Raw genomic sequence first — 19663 nt, 5'->3', positions numbered from 1 at the left:
AGAGACCTGCCGTCTGGTGTATATATTACGTTCTATGAATTATCATGTCACTAATGAAAGATGTCAGATGTTCCATATATGGAAGAGAAAGGGACTTATTCCCTGTGGGGTTATAATCTCATTCTTTCCCCTTTCTCTTTGGCATCGTGATTCTACTGCTTTCAATCTACACCAAGGAGGATATTTTTCCCAACTGTATTCGATTTTTCCAGCTGTATGTCAGGTGTTTTTGTTGTTGTTGTTGTTGTTTTGTTGTTGTTGCTTTTTTTTTTTTAAACATACCATGGAATAATTTGCAGACAGTGAAAGTCACCCATTTAGGAGTAAAGTTCTACGAGTTCTGACACACACAATATGGGAACCTAAAATGCTCTTAATGCTCCCCTCAGCTTGACTCCATTTGAGACAGGCTTCTTCCTCACTCTAGATCACTGGGCCTCTCTCTTCTTAGAGCATTTACTTAAAAACAAAAACCAAAACTGGCAACTGTAAATACTGTCACTGCCCTTTTGAGATGTAACTCTTCCCAGCTCACATCAGTGTCACATCTCTGGAATGTCTTTCTTGTAGTAGTTATCCCTTTGAAATGCATACATCAAAAAAAAAAAAAAATCACTTCTGCATCTGCTAGTCTCTGTGGGAGGGGAGAAGCCCAGCTTGGCTAATTGCCAATCAGAAACTCAGCCCTAATCACATTGACCAACCTCCCTCTTAATGTCCTCCAATCTTTTCCCACTAGCTCACTCCAGCGCTTAAGAACTCTCCTACATTTATTTCAAAGGAGTTGAGTTCATTTCTCTCCTAACTACACTCCTAAAACAACTCTCCTTTGCTGATTTAACTCCAGCCACTGCAATTTTTTCATGTTTTACAACTGCAGTCAAATTATAGATAGAACATCTTCAACCCTCTAAGAACTTCCTCTGAGCCCCTAAAGCCCCAACTCCTGGCAACCACAGACCTAAGTTCTGTCTCTATAGTTTTACCTTTTCCAAAATGTCACAGAGATTACATCATAGAATATGTAACCTTTTATATGTTTTTTTCTCTTTCACTTAGCATGATACTCATCCACCAAGTTATTGCATGTATCCATGGTTTCTTCTTTTCATTGCTGCATAGTGTTACACTGTATACTGCCATGATTGATCTGTTTTCAATCCATTTTTTATTTTAAATTTGGCTTTCCTTATTATATCCATATTTGTCTTAATAGAGTACATGTCCTGTTTTCCAGTTATATTCTGAATCAAGATTAGATTCACCCTACAGGTCCTTTCTTTTCCTTTCCAGGTTGAATAGAGGTTTTCCATGGTTTTGGCCAGAAAACTTCTCATATAATTACTATGCCAATAAGTGAATAAACAATCCAGCCATTTCTTTAAAAACAATACCAAATCTCATATAAAATTTTGGTAACATGCATATCTACAAATTGCTTAAAGTTAAGTATCAGTATGAAATGTGTTGATATTTTATACTGTTCATTTCTTCTAAACAGATATCACGTCCTAAATATCCATTTAAGTCGAAATTGAGATAATTCAGCCAGAAAGTATATTTTAAAGCAGGTTGACCTCCTCACGAAAACATGGGAATAACTATGTAGCAAAAGAATAGGAATATTATATAGAAGGCTATAGGATCCAATTTGAAAAAAGTATAAAACTCTTCCCTAAAAGTGTATTTTTAAAGAAAATTCCTGTTCTTAGATGTGGGCTAAACTCATATTTTAAATATACAAATTTCATTATTTTAGAATTAATTGTCAAATCTATATGTGTTATGGGATTTTGTTGGTTAGTTAGTTAATTAGTTTTGGCTTCCTTTTTCATCTTTAACTGACAGTGAGTAGAATTATTTGGGAGATTCTGACTCCTGGGCATCAAGGAAGTTCTATCTTCCATAGCTAGAGAACAGATTTCTAAAAAATATTTGAATGTCATGGCAGTTTCCTCACTTTCATTCCAATTTTAAGATGCAAACATGTGGGTGACATATTGAAAAATTAAAGTATATTAGGAAAGTATTAAATATATAATGACTTATCCCTATTCCTGACCTGCTTAATGTGGATCTCCTGGTGGTTATGGCTCCAGAATCTCTCTCACATATAACATACTGTAGATACCAAACAATCGAGGTATCCAATAATTCCAAAATTGAAGAAATAAATGGCATTTAAAGAGAAGGTATTTACTTAATCTATTCTTTTTTAAGATTTCATCTATATTTAGTACTTGTAACACATACGCATAAATTCTAACACTTCTGTTCCCTGGAACTAACTAAAGGAAATAAATAAATCTAGGTAACCTTCCTCAATAATTAGAGTGATTCTATGACACTTTAGAAATCTTAGCATTTTTAAACTCAAAAGTATATAATGTTAAAATAAAAACTAAAATCAAGTTAAAATATGGATTATATAGTTTATATTATCTGTATCATTTTTCTACTTAATTGACTAGACAAGTGTGTCTCAAGACTTTTTTTTAAAGATTTTATTTATCTGAGGGAAGCCTGGGTGGCTCAGCAGTTTGGCGCCTGCCTTTGGCCCAAGGCGTGATCCTGGGGTCTAGGGATCGAGTCCCACATCAGGCTCCTTGCATGGAGCCTGCTTCTCCCTCTGCCTGTGTCTCTGCCTCTCTCTCTGCGTCTTTCACGAATAAATAAATAAAGTCTTTAAAAAAAAAAGATTGTATTTATTTGAGAGAGAGAGAGCAAGAGTGCAAGAGTTGTGAGGGCGGGAGGGGAAGGAAGCAAACTCCCTGCTGAGCAGGGAGCTTGACTGGGAGCTCTATCCCAGGCTGCTGGAATCATGACCTGAGCCAAAGGCAGACACTTAGCTTAGCCTAGTGAGCCATCCAGGTACCCCTCAAGCCCTTTAAATAGGTAAAACATTCTTATATTTATATCTACAGTTTTATATACTATAGAACAGATAAGAAGACTAGCTGTAATTCTACCTCCATTCTTTCCAGAATTTGGTGATACACAAATAACATCTTTTATGCCCTCTGAAATAATTATTATATATGTCTATAGAGTATAATAATTATAATATTTATGTTATATAAATATATAAAACCAACACAAATATCCAAAAACCCATTTCGAGTTTGAAGTTTCTTACTATCAGAATTTCTGCAGCTTACATAATAATTTAGAACATATTTATAAACCCTATAATGTATATGCACAATTAAAATTGTTTTATAAATATGAAATATCATCTGTAAACACATTGATTCTTGGATATTTAAAAATCAGAATGAGGATATTATAATATGAATGCTTTTGTGAAAGGTATTTATTTAATTTGCCAATGTGCACTTCTAACGATGGATCTTTTGACTTTCCATTAGATTTCCGAATCCTTTCAATGGTAGTTAGGAAGAAATCTCATAGTTCATAATCATCACAGAGAAGAAGAAAATTTCATTCATTATCATTTCAATATTTTAATTTTCTAAAAAAAATGTTAACACTTCCTCTTTTTTCTATCTTTTCCATTTCTATACTCTTCTCACATATATTTGTATTACTGTTACTCCTCCCGATGTGTCTTCAATATCTTGAGATACTTAGCATCCCAAAAAGTTATTTATGATCAAATACTCTATAGGACTTTAAATACTAGGCTTTCTGGCAAGCCTCCTTATGAGTTTCCACAGATATACTCAGAACCTTCTGAAAACTCCACACATCTATGTTAATTCTATAAACAAATGCCTGACCTGTGTTAATCATGACATGAAACTTCAGTTGATTTATAAAGTACTGTGAGAGGTATATAATTCTCTCATTCTCATAGTCTGATGCTATTTATTGTCATTTTATGTGTGGTTTCCATGCTGATATAACAGATATTGATTTGTATCTTTTTGTATTCTACCTTTTGGCTGTTTTGTTATATTTTCAGGATCCCTCAGTGAAAGGTACTGTGGTTGTCACTTGTTTGAAAGGCTCTTCTCCTCTCTCTTTGTACACTCCATTCTCTCCACAAACAGCTGCATCACACCTGTCATTCTGAAAGGCAAAGATGTCTTTGGCTGATAAGCCTGTGTCTGTGGCACACAGAGTGGCTTCAAACAACTAATTAGCAGGAGTTGGGCCACAGCAAGGTTTGGTGCTGTCCATCAGGCATGCAACCACCACTGACACCATCAGCAAATCTGTCAAATGTGGCTCTTCCCATGAATAAACCCAAGGCCACTTGTCCTATGGTAAAGAAGAAATTCGCAGAACATACATAACAAAAAGTAAAAGAGGGTGATAGCCATCCTTTAAACAGAGTTAAGTAATTTAAAAAAAATCTTAGCTAGTGGAAAATCCAGTATCTGATTTATAGTTGTTGCTGGAATACAGGGAATCAAACTGAAAACTTCCCCATGAATCTCTAATGGAACAATTCCATTGATCATGTATATTTACTTAGCTTCTAGAAAACACTAATGTGCGCTCTCTTTAATAATAGGGGGCTATGAATTCTCATAAATAAAATCAGATTTGCACATTCACATATAGATGCAACATTAAATCACATCGATTACATATATTCATATATAGTATGTATTATATATAAAATTGATTTAAAAATCTTAATATTTGGCAAAACATTTATAGATATTCATATTCGAGTTCACGATTGTTTAGAAGTATTTATTTATTTATTTATTTATTTATTTATTTATTTATTTATGATTTTATTTATTTATTCATGAGAGACAGAGAGAGGCAGAAACATAGGCAGAGAGAGAAGCAGGGTCCATGCAGGCAGCCTGATGTGGAACTTGATCCCAGGACTCCAGCCCTTGGCCAAAGGCAGGTGCTCAACCACTGAGCCACCCAGGGATCCCTGTTTAGAAGTTTTTAAAGCAACAATATTGAACATGAACTGAGAAACATTTTATAGTCATTGTTCCTCATACTTAAGTGTATGTAGATATCATCTCTTGATAATAGTGCCAGGAAAGAGCTCTGAATTGAGAAGAGAAATAATCAGTGGAACTTTTCTCAAACCTGTGATGACTTCCTCTAACACCCAGCTTCACACATGCAGTCTTCTTGAGAAACATTCTCATTTGCCCACAACCACAGTGATCACATCACTTCTGATCATTCACCTGGTAGATTTCTTCAAGTCTTATATTAACATTATTATATTTTTCCTCTACTAGGTTAAATTGGTTCCTGTTGTATGTTTCTGAATCTTGAACCTATTTGTAGCACTGCTTGCTCTTTATGGTAACTTATTGACTATAAGAGTATATCCCCTATAAAATCTGAGACACAGAGAAGCATGTGTACCTTCTCAGCATGATGTACTCAGCATATCACATAACAGCATCTCTGATATATATTTGCTAGATGCATATTTGTGGAAGGCAGGCAGGAAGGGATTGTTAATTCAGGATTCATAGATTGGTTTCAGCATAATTATGGAAAAGGCCAACAAAGGGAAAAAGGGTAATTTGTTTCCCCTCCAAAGAACAGTCTCAATATCATGTCTATGGACAAGTAACAAAGGAGGGAATATCTAGCACCCAATCTCTGTTTATCTGGGGGATGTTTAGGGGGTTTATTTATGGTTCCATTTTAAATCTCTGTTTAGGGGATGTACTTACGGTTCCATTTAAAAAATCAAATCAAAGTACCTCAAAAGGCAGAGATTTGTACAGAGTTGGTCAAATAGGTATATTTTTAAATTTTACCACATTGCTGATACCTCCTACAATTGTTAAACAAGTTCAATAGTGTGAAATAAAATATTCATGTTTCTAGAAAAATATACATAGGCATTAGACATGAATGCACGTAGTATCTATCCTATTGTACTATAAATTCTTTGAATTCTTAGTAATTTGTTTCAAATTCATATATACTTGGTGGCTAATAAGTGGTCAAAAATGTAAAGACTTAGGGAAAATTCATCCTTATATAAGTTACATATAATAAATACATATCAAGGAGAGTTTTCAACCAGTCATTAAATACTGTTTATAATGGTAGAGAGCAATTGTCCCGGGATTTGTTAGAAACTGTTTGCAAGGACAATCTTACATAAAATGGCATGTAAGATCTTTGACTTTTCCCAGCTGGACATGTGAGAACTTAACTCTAACAAGTCTGCAACCCATGTTATGTATTTTTTGTTATTTTGCTGAAGTGCAGATTTGGGTCCTTTATGATAAAGATGGAAGAAGAATAAATTCTTTTTTTTTAGATTTTACTTATTATTCATGAGAAACACACAGAGAGAAAGGCACAGACACAGGCAGAGGGAGAAGCAGGCTCCACGCAGGGAGCCCGACATGGGACTCAATCCCGGGTCTCCAGGATCACACCCTGGGCTGAAGGCAGCGCTAAACCGCTGAGCCACCGGGGCTGCCGAGAAATAAATTCTTATCCAGCTGAGTGAGTGAGTCAGTCTGTCATCTAGCATACTTCTTCTACTTATTATAATACATACAAAGTTTCAGAGTAAGTGACTGAGGTGTAATAGAGCTTTTATCATTTTTGTTAATTTATTTCATTTTGGAGGATAATTCTATATGTTACTGAGAATTTAAATATTTTGATATATTAGGAATTATTCCCAAAATATATATGGTATTATGTATGTGTGTGTGTATTTTAAATATTTTTACCTTTGGGTTTTTGAAAAGGCTTTTCTTATGAAGAAAGAAAATGAAAATAAACTGGCTTGTGAACTAATTTATTATTATTAGTGACAATCTATTAATTTAAATTACCTATGTTACTCCCAAATATTGTAACACATAAAGAACTATTGCTAAATGATTTGCCTATTGATTATTTTAACTTAAAGGCTGATATCAACTGTAATATCTATTCTAAGGGCTGAATATGTTTATTTATTGAAAATTAAATGTGCTTGGGTCACACAACTAAATAAAACACCAAGAACGGGAAAATATAAATATGTGGCATATTATTCACATAATTAATTCTATTTATTTAGATCCAGACTGTTAGGTAAGGTTACTATGTCATAGGTGAAAAAGAGAAGAGAGATAAGAAAAGAAAAGAAAAGACCAAGATCAAGTAAGACAAAAGCAAAAGGGTTTTTGGCTTTACATCTTTCCCTTTTTATTAGAGTCACAGATAACGTTACCATTTTGCTGTTACTCCATTTGTTATTATTAATTTAAGTAGGAGTGTTCTAAGTTGTAATTACAAGCACAGAGAACCCTTGTTCTCCTAGCCCTCAGTGTGTTTTAAGTCAGTGAACTCAAGCTCAAGGTAAACCTGTACCTTCATCTTTAATGGTGAGAAAATTAAAAAGGACAAGTATTGCCCTAAATGAGATTATAAGTGTGAAACGCAAGACACATAATAATCTTAATAGTCTAATACATTTTAGTTCTATTCTCTTCCCACATGCTCCTTTAACTCTTCATTTGACACATTTTTATTCTATTAAATATCTCCATCAAATGACACAATTGTAATGTTCACGAAATTCCAATGATAATTTAAGTTCTGTGTATCAGTGAATCCAGCAAAACCTGTGTTATAAATTTACATAAAAGGTCAGAAATATTTCTCTTATCAAAATTGTTTTCTTGGTTTTGGTTGGGAGATTTATAGTAGTAGTCCACCCTGGGATATCTTGATCAACCATCTGCACCCATGAATTTCACACTTGCGATAACTGCCACATTTCCAAAGTCTAGCGGCTGAAATTCATACTTATTTTAAAACTCTTCCACCAATCTCCCTAACTCTTAGAGCTAAGATTTCCATCTGACATTGATTTTCGGATTTCATTGCTACAAGGGAAAAGTCTTATCTCAAAAATTCATACACTGAACACTAGACCATTTTGTAAAAATACTTTAGCTCAAGCATCAAAAACAGTGACAGGGAACAGCTACTCATACTGAGATGCAGTCTTGTGTGAATTCCAATAACTATGAGACATTTTCCTACAGATTGCAGAATATAGACACTGAAAGCTCTATCTGCTTGCATCCCATACTATTTCATGGGTAAAGGGAACTGAACATAATAGACGGGAAATGACAATAAAATTTATAGATCAAAGATGCTTAGTAAAGGTAATATGCATTTATGGCATGAAAACAATGTGCACTTATTCATTTCTTTGCTTCTATTTTAACCATTAAGGCACTTTGTGTATCCAATGACAGAAGGCCTGCCAGGATGAAAAAAAGCTTAAATGTGACAGTTCCTTTAAATTCCATACCTTATTTAAAATCCAATTTAAGAAAAATTTCAAATATGAATTATTTTCTCTAACATTTGGTTGGAAAATTTTTATGCAGTTTGGGAGTAGTCATTAGATCACCCCAAGATCAGAAAACCTAGATCTTATTCTAGTGTTATCACTAGCTAGCTCTGTGGCCTAGGGCAAGCTACTCCATCTTTCTTGTCATCAAGCTATGCTTCAGTAGTATGAATATATAATCTCTATGGTCCCTCACAGTCAAATAGCCCGTGAATTTTTTTTTTTTACTTAAATACTATCTTTAAGCAGTTAATATTGTAGTTTCTGAAACTATGGTTGCTGTGGTTATATTCCAGTTCCATTCATTGCTACTTGTGTGAATTCAAGCAAATATGTAAGTTCTGTATGTCTCAGTTTCCCTATCTGTAGAACTAGAATAATAATAATGGGCCTGTTGTCAGAATTAAATGCTTCTAATATGTAAGCTTTCTTCTATTTTAACATATCTCAAAGCAGAATACATGCTAAAGAAATAAAAAATAAGCTTTCCCAGAGTTTAATCAACAGCATTTTTTCTCATTAGTAGATGAAATTATAGCATGTGTTATACTAAGATGTTATACAATAATATCTTAACATTTTAAGTTAGACAAAATTTGGTAATACACATGAAATGCTTGGGATAATGTCTGATTCAAAAAAATTATGCAATAGCTAACATTTCTCTGTAAGTAAGCAAAAATTGTTATATCTAGGTTAAGCATGATGGGTAAAGTCTGATAATTTAAGAATGAGTAAAAGCTTGCTAGTCATACAGCCTTCATTCCATTTTGTATCTAAAGTCATAACATAAACTTAATAACTTCATTCATATTAATCAACATCAGCTAACAAGAAATATGACTTTCTCCTTGACAGTATAGTTTTATTTAATTATTTTTTTATGATTAAAAGATCTAACATTTTTTTTTTTTGCTTTAGTAAGGTAAATAAAGAGGGAAAATATAAATTGTGAAAAAAAAGTAATATATTTACCAGGTTTACCACATTATTTGATATAAAGGAAAAAAACAGCATAGCACAGGAAGCAATTTTGTAGGTTATAATCACCTTTCATTAATTCTCAAGAATGGTTAATACTAGATTAATAACTTTTAAGGAACTGGTTATGGAAACTATCCCCGTTGTTATTGGTCTACAGATATTAAGCATTTATACAGAAACCCTGTCTCACAGAATGCTTTATAGCACTTCGATCCATTATTGTGTTGTGCTGGATGAAATAAGGGTGACTCATGAGAGAAATTTCCAGTTCTATACACTTGAAATTACACAGCAATGATGAAAAATCAAAGGGTTAAATTATAGTTCTTCTCTCAACTGTCAAGTGACTGAGATTTTGCAGAACGAGAGAAAATAAAAGTGGAAGATGAGGAAGAATATATGCTATAGGATTAGAAGGATGTTTGAATACTTAGATCTGCATAAAGAAAAAGAAAAAATGCAAAGGAAGCATTAGGCATAAAACGATCTAAAATATCATGTTATCCTTTTTCCATCTCAATTAATAATTTGTTAGAAAAGAGTTTGCTTACTCAATCAAATTTCTATTAAAGTAGTTTCTCTGACCTACATTACTACTAGGAGTTTTGAAAATGATAGATTCCTATACTTGGCAAAAACAAATGCAAAAACTCTGTACTACTACCACTAATTAAAATATTTTCAATACCTTTAAGGAAATGGGGGGGGCTAGCTTCAATGAGAAAATAGAGTACATAATAACACACTCATACTTACATATATACATACACATATTATATGTCTATCTACAATCTACATGTTAGGACTGTAGAAATACATGAAACACATATCTATGTATTAATAGTAGAGTTAACTATTGAAACACAATTCCTTAAGAATATCGACCTTAAAAAATTGATCTTCTATTTCACAGTGTGAACACACTTGATATTATTGAACTGTAACTTTAAAATGATTAAATGGTAAATGTTATGTTATGTGTTTTATACCACAATTTTAATAAACTAAAAGAAAGATAACAGATTCTTGTATTCAGTCATGTTAGAATAATTGGTGCTGGAATAGCCCTCCCAATATAAAAAAAGAAAAAAAAAAGAATAAAATATGGATCTTCTACATTTTATAATGGATGGACTCATTAAAAAAAAAAGGAAAGTAATTTTTATTTTAAAACCAAATATACAAGGAAATAAAGGATCAAGCTGAGAAAAGACAGAAAAAAGGGACAAGATTAATGGAAATTCCAGTTCATATTAAGCAACATTGTCTTTTTTATCTTCCTTAAGTATAAGGGATGAAACAAATCAGTCTTTCAACAAATAGATGTTTGTATCTTTCAGCTCAATTACTAAAAATGACTCAATTAAGAGTCTTTAACTCCAAAAGAACGTTACTCATTATTTTCTCCAAAACTAGGTAATAATCAACACCTTGCATTCAATGACAGGAACATCATATTAAGTTAGATTATTACCAAAGAAGAAAAATAGTATTTGCTTTTTGTTCTAAAATTATTTCAGTTGTTTAAAGAAGTACTAGTATAAAATATAAACATAAAGGAGGATGGCAAGAAAATATTTATAATAGTTAACTCAGGCTATATAAAATCACTAGGAAAATGCAAATTGCTCAATTCTAACATGGTCTCTATAGAGATATGGCATACCTCGTAATGGCTTTCTTCATTCTCCTGAATGTGGAAACCCGCAGAGCTGGGACATTTCTGAGGAGTGACAGGAATATTGTCACTTTTGCTGTGTGAGTTACACTGAAAGAGATTACCAAATAATTGTGACAAACTACTCCACATGTAGAGTGTCTATTGAGAGACATGGTTGCTTGCTAAGAATCTAATTAAAGGAGTACCATTTGAACTAGCAAGGGTCTACACTCACTGGAACATGCATTAACATGGAGCCTTTTCCAAAAGAGATTAAAAATGTCCCCAGGATAAACAAATTGTCAAGATGCTTTAAGTAAAACTAAAGAAATCTCAAATGTAGTTCTTTTATTTCTACACTGTCTTTTTTAAAGCAATATGATTGTGCTTATGATGTTAGTAGCTAAATCTTCCATGTGCTACTATTTGTGTGAGTTATTATTCAAGCGCTTGATATATATCATACACATCTCTACATAGATATTATTATTATCTCCACTTACAGTTGAGGAAAATTAGGCATATAAAATACCCTTCCCAAGGTTGGGCTGCCTGCCCGGGTTTCTGGGACCACACTCCGTATATTATAAATTACGTGCACAGCTTTTATAAATGATACATTTGAAGCAAACAAAGGTGAAAAACTAAATGTTTAAAGTCTTAAAATATTACTTCACTTTTCTTCTGTGCCAAATATCAAGTATTTTTTGAAACAGGTTAACTAAAATAATTCACTTAGAAAAGGATGTGAATTGTGGTATATAAGACATTAAATTATGGCTTGATCTTTCTCCATGAAAATATTAAAATGGCTGTTTTCCATATTCTTCACAAGATTTTTTTATGTGAAAATAAGATATTATTTGCTTCCTTTTATCCTTACTTCCTTCTTTCCTAAATCTCTTATTAGATTCAAGGCAAGGAATATTTATACATATTGCTGTCTGGCCCTATGTTAACCATAACATTGGAGTTTTAAAGGCTTCTACATTAATGAAAGATGTTGTAGAGCCTCCAAAAAAAAAGTTCACCATTACTATATAACCTTTCCTCTTTCATAAGACTATAACATATGAACAGATTTGTATGACATAAGTAGGGAAGATGATATTTTTTCAAACTGGTATGGCACATTTTCAATTAACTAATGAAATTTTCCTTTGCCCATGCCAAGGAATAATCTGTTAGAAAATGAGTATCAAAGACATTTTAAAAAGCAAATTAATTTTAGAGTTTAGTGCAAGTTCAGTGTATTTTCACCTCAAGACCCTATTTTATATTTAAATATATTTTTAAACACATTACATTCTTTTAGGCTTTTTACTTTGAAATAATTTTAAACACAGAAGAGCAGCAAAAAAGAATTCTAGGATCCTCTGTATTACTATTTCAAGTATATCAATTAGTTATCTCATTGTTAGTTTAAGGGAAATAGCAATATGACAGACTAGGAAGGCATGACACTTAAGCCCAAACTATTTTAGAAATTTGTTTCTCATGAAAAAATATTTTGTTCCTGTCCTCTGTACAAACAGTATCATTTCAGCCATGTTCAAAACTTACCTCCTCTAGGAACTTTTCATGTGTAAGTAAATAAATAGCAATAGCCATTTTAACCTCTGCTTGCAAACTAAGTACTTTCTAGGTGTACTTTGTAAAATGCTGCTCTGACAGCTTAATTCTTGGAATGTGCCTGGGTTTATCTGAACAACTTCACTGTTAATTATGAAGGACTATCTTTCGTATATCTCTCCAAATAATGGAGAGGCTTCCTTTGCTAGAAATTTCTAAATAAAAAAGCTTAGACCTTAAAAAAGTTATTTTCATCTGTGATGCTCCTAGACATTTTAATCATTCAACTCCTATCCCTTGTCTCTCTTCATACCTATTCATGTTGATCAATCTTTTTAAAACATCTCATGTCTTATGCAGTTTTTCACCCTAGAAACATTTCAAGTCCTATGGCCTGGTAGTGGCTCACAGCCTGGAAATATACTAGGATCACCTGGGGAGCTTTAAAAAAAATATCAGTAACTGAGCCCTACCTCACACCAGATGAATTAGAGCTCAGGCAAAAACATGGTTTAAATACCCAGATAATTCTAATGTGTAGCCAGTTTAGAATCACTGAGTTAACATTTCCTTGTCTGGTGCTCATGACAATAAAGCAAATTTTGGCTTCACTCCTCTTTTAATCTGATCTCATGCTCTTTAGCATTTGTTCTTCCTTTTCCTTATTAATCTGTCACATATTGGGAGGGTTTTTTTTATTTTTTAAGGATTGTATCATAATGCCTCTGAATGTGAAAAAAAACCCTATGTTTGTATAATACTTTATACCTTTACATATAAGATTTTATGTATCATCTCCGAGAAACCTCTACAGAGAGAAGAAACATAAACCTTCCTTAACAGATGGGGAAGACAGAGGTTCAGATATATTCAGTGCCCTTTGTGCAATGATTTGCCAAGCAAAAGCATTCCTAAGTGACAAAACTCAGGCTATTTCTCCTCTGCCACATTTACCTCAAGGATTTTGTTTATTTGCTCATTCATTCAGATATTCTGTTCTGCTTGTTTGTTCATTTGATCATCAGATATTTACTGAGTGCATGCTATGTGTCTGGATTTTATTGGTTAAGATACAGCATTTAAGATCTGTAATACTACAGCAGTGAAACTACATACATAGAAATCACCACCACAATATGTGAAAATGCCACATGAAAATGTATCCACAGGTTCCTTAGGGACAAAGAAGACAGAATGACTACTCTCCTGAGTTTGATGCATGGGAAGAATCTAGAAAGATGAGCCAGTAAGGGAATCGTGGTTAGCACACATTCACAACAGAACAGATAGCATATGCAAAGGCTAGAAGACATGAATTCTTGTGACTATGTGAGCTACAAGGATTTCGCCAGTGATTTAATCGTGGACCCTGTGAGGATTAATTTGAGGATAGGGACAAGTTATTAGAACAATAAATTTAACAGCAGATCCAATGATGAGAAGTTACAGAATAGGGCTTCGCATAAGACAGGATTATCAAATAATGGGATGCATAAGCGCTCCACTCTGGTGGTATCAAAGTGTTAAGTCACCTTCCTCTCTCTCAAATTCAGTAAAGAAATATAAGCAAACTGGGTGTGTTTGCAATATTACTGTGACCCCTGAGTCAGTCCCTTCATCCCAACAAGATCTCAAACCTAAGCCTCTCCTATGTCTAATTCTAGAGCAGCCTCTGTTTGTAAAGCAGGAAATGGCATCAAAGGAAAAGTTTAATCCACTTTTCCTTCCTCACTTTTTAAATTTTTTGAGTGTTATGATGTAAATAGCTTCTGGAGATTATAAATCTATGAGCTTGGGGTAAAAATAGAAAAGAAGTTTAAAAATAACTATAAACACTATTTTGAGATCAAATATTATAAATAGCCAAAACCTTAAGGAAACAAGTTCTTAAGTGCAAAACAATTTAATCACTATGAATCCTTTCTAACAAGTTTCTATTTCAGGGAGAGCTGTAGCCTGAAATGGAAAGAAGATTTATTATAAATGTCTCAAGATTTCACCCACTAAATTTTTTGTTTGCCAAATTTGATGTGAATAACTATATAATGAATTATGGTTAAGATGATTTTGCTAAATCAGATTTCGCATTACAGACAAATCACTTGAGAGGTCCAGAGCTCATAACAACAATCATATTAAATGGAAATCACTGTAAATACATTAGTTTTATACTTTAAAATCCATTTGATGTTTTCCACTACCTATGATTAATAGTCTCGATTTTAATATGTGGATAAGTCTTTCTTCTCCAAAACACCCATTATAGTTCTTGGGAAATTGTCATTTACTACCTACAGAAATAACTACTCAAGAAGAAGAAGAAGAAGAAGTCGTCAAAGGGAAGGGGGAGGGAGAGAGGGAGATGGAGGAAAGAAAAAGAGATATCACACCTACTCAAACTTGCCTCATGGTCATGAATATTAGCTTTTTCATTTTTGACAAATTTCTAAAAAGGGACTTCATAGTCATGGTAGTAAGAGAAAAGTATCAACAGTAGCAAAAGCAACAAAAGTTTTATGAAAAATCACATAAACATAGCTAAGACACAGCTGTTTTCTTTGCTAAAAAGAGGGTTCTTTACATTTTCTATCAAACCCTATAGTAGCAACAATATGCCTTTTTATTCTACTCCTCCTACTACCTTCTTATAAAATCAAGGTTGTTTGCTAAAAATCAATGGCACTGTTATAAGTTCTGTGCAATCATTATAGAGGCAGTAACCTTGTATTTTTATGCTATAGGTTTCATTAAACAATTCCACTTGTTAAAAAAAAAAAAAACTCCCTTTGAAAATGTTATTCCTACCCATTTTAAGAAAGTATTTTTGTGAAGAATTCTTTTTACAAATTATGAAACATTCTTAAAACTTCTGATTAAAAAGAGCTCTAAGGTTAATAAGAAATTCACATGTACAGAAATGAATTTAAAGAACTGTCTGTTTTTGGTGCCTTGAACTTCTCTTCATTCATTCCTTCGGAGGACCCATATGTGTCAGGTTTTCACCGTCTCCATTCCACTGAAACTGCTCTGTCATAACTACCAATGATTTCCACATTAGTAGCTCACAGAGCAATTCGCAGTTCTCATCTCACTTGACACAAATGATGACTCCTTTATTCTGGACATATTTATGTCACTAGGCTTCTAGACACCACACACTCATGGTTTTCTTTTCACCTCTATGTTCTCTTTCTGGAATCATTTAACTATTCATGTTGTTGTTGTAAAAATAATTTTTTAATTACAAAACATAGGGAAAATGAAATCTAAGTACTTTCTCAGAAAGTATGTTTTCTGATGGTGTTTTCTACTAGCTCCTGACTCTAAAATACTTCCTCAGATAGACAAATGAAATTCTTTATTTATAAGCAGACAAGGGAAGAACTCTTAGAACATACCTAAACATGCTTACCTCAAAGAGTATTTCTAGAAACTGATGAAAATTTATAGCTTAGGAGATCTATAGTATAGATTCTTACCATTTCTGAAAATGTGTTCCAATCACTTACTGTCCTGAAACCTAGTGTGTTTTAAATCAGGAAGCCTTGAGCCTGTATCAACAGCCTTCTAATATATTCTATATACCCTTCTCCATTGGCATATTTTCTGCCACCATTAAATATAATTTGAAAACAAAACTAAAATGCCCATCAAACTGTGGGGAACACAAAGGTATTCAGCTTGAGTAATAGGCATTTTGATTAAAATAAAAAGGCAGTATAATAATTTTTTAAACCAAATGCCATATAAATACCTATCCAAATCATAAAATACACATGACCAGAATAACCATATCAATTTCAAGGTAGAGATTACTTAAGTAAAATGAGAAACGAAGGTGGACCATCAAAGAATTCAAAAGGAATGTCAACGATACCTTCAATATACAGGAAATCTGTTCATTTAAAAAAAATTGCTTGTTTTGCTCTTCCCTCTAAAAAAACAAAGAATATTTTTCTTTAAAAATCGGAGACAAATATCACTAAATATTAGCATATGTTAATTCTGGGTATGGGGGACATAAATATTTTCCTTATTTTTCTTTACTTTCTCTAAATTTTTCAAATACTTGAATATGAATAAGCACATAGGGGAAAAAAGATTAGCAAGGCCTTGTTAAAACTCAACATATTTTTGTGATGGTTGTAAAACAATTTTATAAGCCATAAAATCTTGAAATTTTGCTTCCTCAGAAATTAAGATATCATGTGGGTGTTAGGTGCCTTCTGATTTGGCTCAGGGTCAATTCTCCCCTTGTCAGTGAAAATGTTTTTCTAGGGCACCTGGGTGGCTCAGTGGGTTGAGTCCCTGACTTCAGCTCCGGTCCTAATCTCCAGATCCTGGGATTGAGCCTCCTTCAAGGGCATCAAGCTCCTCACCCAGCAGGGAGTCTGCTAGTCCTCACCTTCTGCCCCTCCCCCACCTCCATTCCTGCTTTCTTCTCTCTCTCTCTCTTACTCTCAAATGAATAAATAAAATCTCTTTTAAAAAGAAAAAGAAGTTTCCCTAAAGCCAGGTGAGGAACATGCTAATTTTTCCTTCTATGGTATTACAGCATAAATGTCTTTCTCTACTTCCTTTAAATATGGTTTCACTTTTTTTCACTTCACGAGGGAACATGATCCTCTTTTTGACAGGTTATCACAAGTATATAATACAATGCCTTCAACATTACTAGGTATTTTAAGTGAAAATTTTAAGTGAAATAAAAGAATAAATGAATAAATGCAAGACTTTACAATGATTTGTAGTCACCTAGATTGTTTTGGCTTCTAACTCTCTAATTGATAATTCCTTTGTAGCTGTTTTCTTTTTGTGTGCTTGTTTGTTTTGTCGTTGTTGTTATTACTCCATGACAGACAATTCATTGCAAAATTAGTATCCCCTAGAATCCCCAAATTAGCATTTTTTGTCTCACAGATGCTATCACAAAAAATAAGGTACACTAGCTGCATGGATTGAGACTACTTGCAGTAGAAAAATTAAACAACGCCGTGGTTTTAAGTCTTCATGCTTTGCTTCTCCAAATGGACCTTAACAACTCATGGCAAGAAATAAGTTTCTTACAGTAATATATTACCTAAATGGATAAATTTGAAGTTACCTACTATATATACGAACAAATAATTCCAGTTCAACTCCTGGGTCCTGCAGCATTTCCCTACCCAGGAGAGTGCTAAGTTCACCTTTGGTTCTTCTAGAGCAGCAAACCACCTGGTAAGGAAGTTGATGAGGATAGGATCTACTTCATAACCCCCTGAAATGAAATAACCCTTACCATTTTTTTTTTTTAGTTTTCCTTCACTCTTCTTACAATCCCCATTCCAGACCTCCTTTCAGTCTAGAGACAGACATCATTTCTCCTTCTTCCTTCTTGATGTCTCAAAGGTACCTCCTCTCCTCTCCTTCTTAATAGCAGTTTTTTGTTCCTATTCCAACAAGCCTTTTCATTTTTAATCCAGGTTTGCACAGTGACTAGCCAGATAGAGGTAGTCATACTATTCAACAAACAGCAACAAATTGACTGTTCCATGTGTGATATATATGAGAAAACAAATTATGATTTTTTAGTCCTTTGGCACAGGCCATTAAGTAGACCAGTTTGGTTTCTTCAATTATAGTTCCTTGTGATTAAGTGAAATCAAAATTTAAAAAAAATTTATTGTGTATTTTGTTGTCACAAGTAGGTCATATTCAAACATTAGTAGAAACTTTACCTCAATTTACTACGTTATGATATACTAAATGAAATCCACTTGTTCCAAAACAGTCAAGTTACAAGGAATACATTATAATCAGAAAAAAATCCGAACTAACTAAAAAAAATTGGAAAAAATATTAAAAATGTGAAATTAAAGTCTGAGGAAATTCATTAAGAGGTACAAACCCAAGCACCAGATGAGACATTTTATTTTTTTCTTTGCTTAGGAATTTATATCTTATATGCTATTCCAAAATTCCTATCATTGGCTGGCTGACATTTTTCAGATAATTCTAACAATTTAATAAAATGTATAGGTGCCAAGTACCATAACCAAGAAATAGTTTTTTTTTCAATGTGTTATTGCTTATGTGATATTTGAAAGCAATCTATTGCCATAAATAAATTTGGTTACTATAAAGTTTTAGCAATTCTGTACATTATCCATTTCTTGAGAATGCTTTTTCAGTTGATTTTCCTCTTATGCAATGACTTGGAAGGTTTTTCTTAAGGGACTATTCACAAATGCAGAAATAAAGACAGAGATACACTCCAAAAATAATCATTAGGTTTTGAAAAGGCTGGATTTTGCCTTCTTTTCTCAATAAAGTATGAGAGAGAGAAGAAAAGGAAAAATAATTTTGAAGTCTTGTAGAATTTTTGACAATGCAATTAAGAGTTAAACAATAACTCCCTAAGTCAATGTAACTTACCAAGTTCCCTCTAAATATGCAAAAGCAGAGCCGACATGCTCTTTGAACTGAATATTCAGTGTGCCAAAGATTTCTCACAGTACTAGGGAGCTGGGTACCCAGGATGAATAAAATTTTGCTAAGTAAATAAATATATAAATAAGCCCATATATTTTCCCACATTTGGCTGTTAATTCGTTCATGAGCAATTACCGCCAAGCCTAGTAACTAAGGTTCTGAACTTTAAAATTTCTTCATTGTCCCCTCTCCTTGTATTACTACCTTTCTGTAAAGCCATTTCATAAGAACAATAATATATTGAAAGGTTTCAAATTACAAAACGATTACATGTTATATTGCTTGAGCAAAGACCTATTAATGCCAGTCGACACTGCACATTGTAACTTAATTACGCATTTAAATAAATGATGCAGGCAATGTAGGCCTTTGCAGCTCCGCATACACTTAAGAAAGATGTTAACTTCTGTCCAAATATATTTCAAGTAATACAATAAAGACCTTTTCAGTACTGGGGTTGATCAGGATTATTCATGCTCTATTTTTATTCAAGGCAATTGTTTTGGGGGTTTTGGTAGTTTATTTTAAGTTTATTCCCTTATTCAGTATAATAAAATTCCTGAAACAGGAGTTCTGAAAGAGTACCAAATACAGAGTGCTAAAACCAACATATTAGAAAACAATAATATTAGCTATCAAAATGCACAGAAAAGTTCTATGAGGCTACGATACAGCAGAGTCCAGTGATAGGGTGACAG

General features: G+C 33.1%; 1 protein-coding gene across 4 annotated transcripts in view; it reads right to left on the bottom strand.

The window, feature by feature from the left end:
* The window catches only part of PCDH9 (protocadherin 9), an 885767-nt gene that overhangs the window by 549969 nt on the left and 316135 nt on the right, over positions 1-19663 (bottom strand). For 2 of the 4 annotated variants that reach the window (XM_041731044.1, XM_041731046.1), the window contains exon 3: positions 10929-11030. The exons of the other annotated variants lie outside the window; for them this stretch is intronic. In XM_041731044.1, the coding sequence (XP_041586978.1) occupies positions 10929-11030 (102 nt within the window). The remainder of the gene's footprint in view (positions 1-10928; positions 11031-19663) is intronic. 4 annotated transcript variants of the gene reach the window in all.

This window comes from Vulpes lagopus, chromosome 16 (assembly GCF_018345385.1).
Source record: "Vulpes lagopus strain Blue_001 chromosome 16, ASM1834538v1, whole genome shotgun sequence".
In the NCBI taxonomy this organism is placed as follows: domain Eukaryota; kingdom Metazoa; phylum Chordata; class Mammalia; order Carnivora; family Canidae; genus Vulpes; species Vulpes lagopus.
Note: the sequence above shows the minus strand (reverse complement) of the source record. Positions and strands in the feature narration are given on the sequence as shown.